This window comes from Austrofundulus limnaeus, unplaced genomic scaffold, assembly GCF_001266775.1.
Source record: "Austrofundulus limnaeus strain Quisiro unplaced genomic scaffold, Austrofundulus_limnaeus-1.0 Scaffold165, whole genome shotgun sequence".
Taxonomy (NCBI): Eukaryota; Metazoa; Chordata; class Actinopteri; order Cyprinodontiformes; family Rivulidae; genus Austrofundulus; species Austrofundulus limnaeus.
Window position 1 is genome coordinate 1,090,961 of NW_013952567.1, and position 1,122 is coordinate 1,092,082.

Genomic DNA, 1,122 nt, shown 5'->3' on the forward strand with positions numbered 1-1,122 from the left:
CCAGTCTCATTTTATTGAAAAATACTGAAAACAAACCTGTTTTAGCTGGACGACAGCGCTCTTTCAAAGCAGAGCAAAAGAGGACGATGGCTGATTTTCAGATCTTTGTGAAGATGGATAAGCTCTACAATCAGCTTCTCGTCTAAGTCCGATCATTGATCACCCAAAATTAACTTGAAAGACAAAACCAACTAAAAGTATATTTTTTAGGTCAAAGTAGAGCTGTATTTTATTTACTACAAAACACACCAAAAACAAAAATACAAACCGTAGCTAGGAAATACCACAACTAAATGAAKTTTTAATGTCTCTGCTTGCTCGGGTCGATCTTCTCCAGGTGAATCAGAGGTTTGAGTTGCTCAGCGAAGCTCCGCATGTCTTCCGACACAGTGTCCTGACCAGCCGGAGCCAACACGCTCAGCTCAACTAAATGTGAATTTGACATTCGCTCCGTGCTCTCGGTGTTCCCTGGCACCTGGACACGGGACACYTTGCACACCACAACCTTCATAGCACCTTTGCGGAATATGTGGCCACTGGTCACAAACTCGTGGTCCATGCGGAAACCCATCTCGTTGAGGAACTCGGGAAGGCTGTGAGAAGCCGACACGTCGACACAGTTGCGTACGAGGGCATGCCGACTCTTGTCTCCTACTTCGGGTTGGCCAAGGTAGCGTAGGTGCCACGGAGCGTTTTGGTGGGAGAGGGAGCGGCGAGCGCGCAGAACGAAAGGGCTTCCTTGCTGGCCTTTCAGAAGATACACCAGTTCATGGTCTGTGAACGTCTCAGGTTCCATGTTGTCACACAAACCACGAAGACGATGCAACAAGCTTTCCAGGGCCATATCTAACACACTGCCTGAAATTTAAAAAAGGAAAGAAAAAAAATCATGTTTAACAATATGCAGATAATGTATTTATTTAAGACTGTATTAGAAAAAAATATATTAACGGCAAAGTATCTTTTAACTCCAACTAAGACTGAATTAGGAATGAAAAAGAATTAAGAGGAAAAACACAGATGCTTTGACTTAATTATTACTTATAGGGAAGATCAAGATCATGTTTGTAAACAGAAGCACTAATTTTCCGCATCCACACAGTATGTCAGTGGGAAGAAAGC

At 43.2% G+C, this 1,122-nt stretch overlaps 1 protein-coding gene across 1 annotated transcript in view; it reads right to left on the reverse strand.

The window, feature by feature from the left end:
• Positions 1-200: 200 nt before the first annotated feature.
• The window catches only part of med18 (mediator of RNA polymerase II transcription, subunit 18 homolog (yeast)), a gene marked incomplete at its 5' end in the record, with an annotated part of 2,947 nt that continues 2,025 nt past the window's right edge, over positions 201-1,122 (reverse strand). The window contains 1 exon segment of the mRNA XM_014017259.1: positions 201-858. Coding sequence (XP_013872713.1) covers positions 302-858 — 557 coding nt within the window. The 3' untranslated portion in view covers positions 201-301.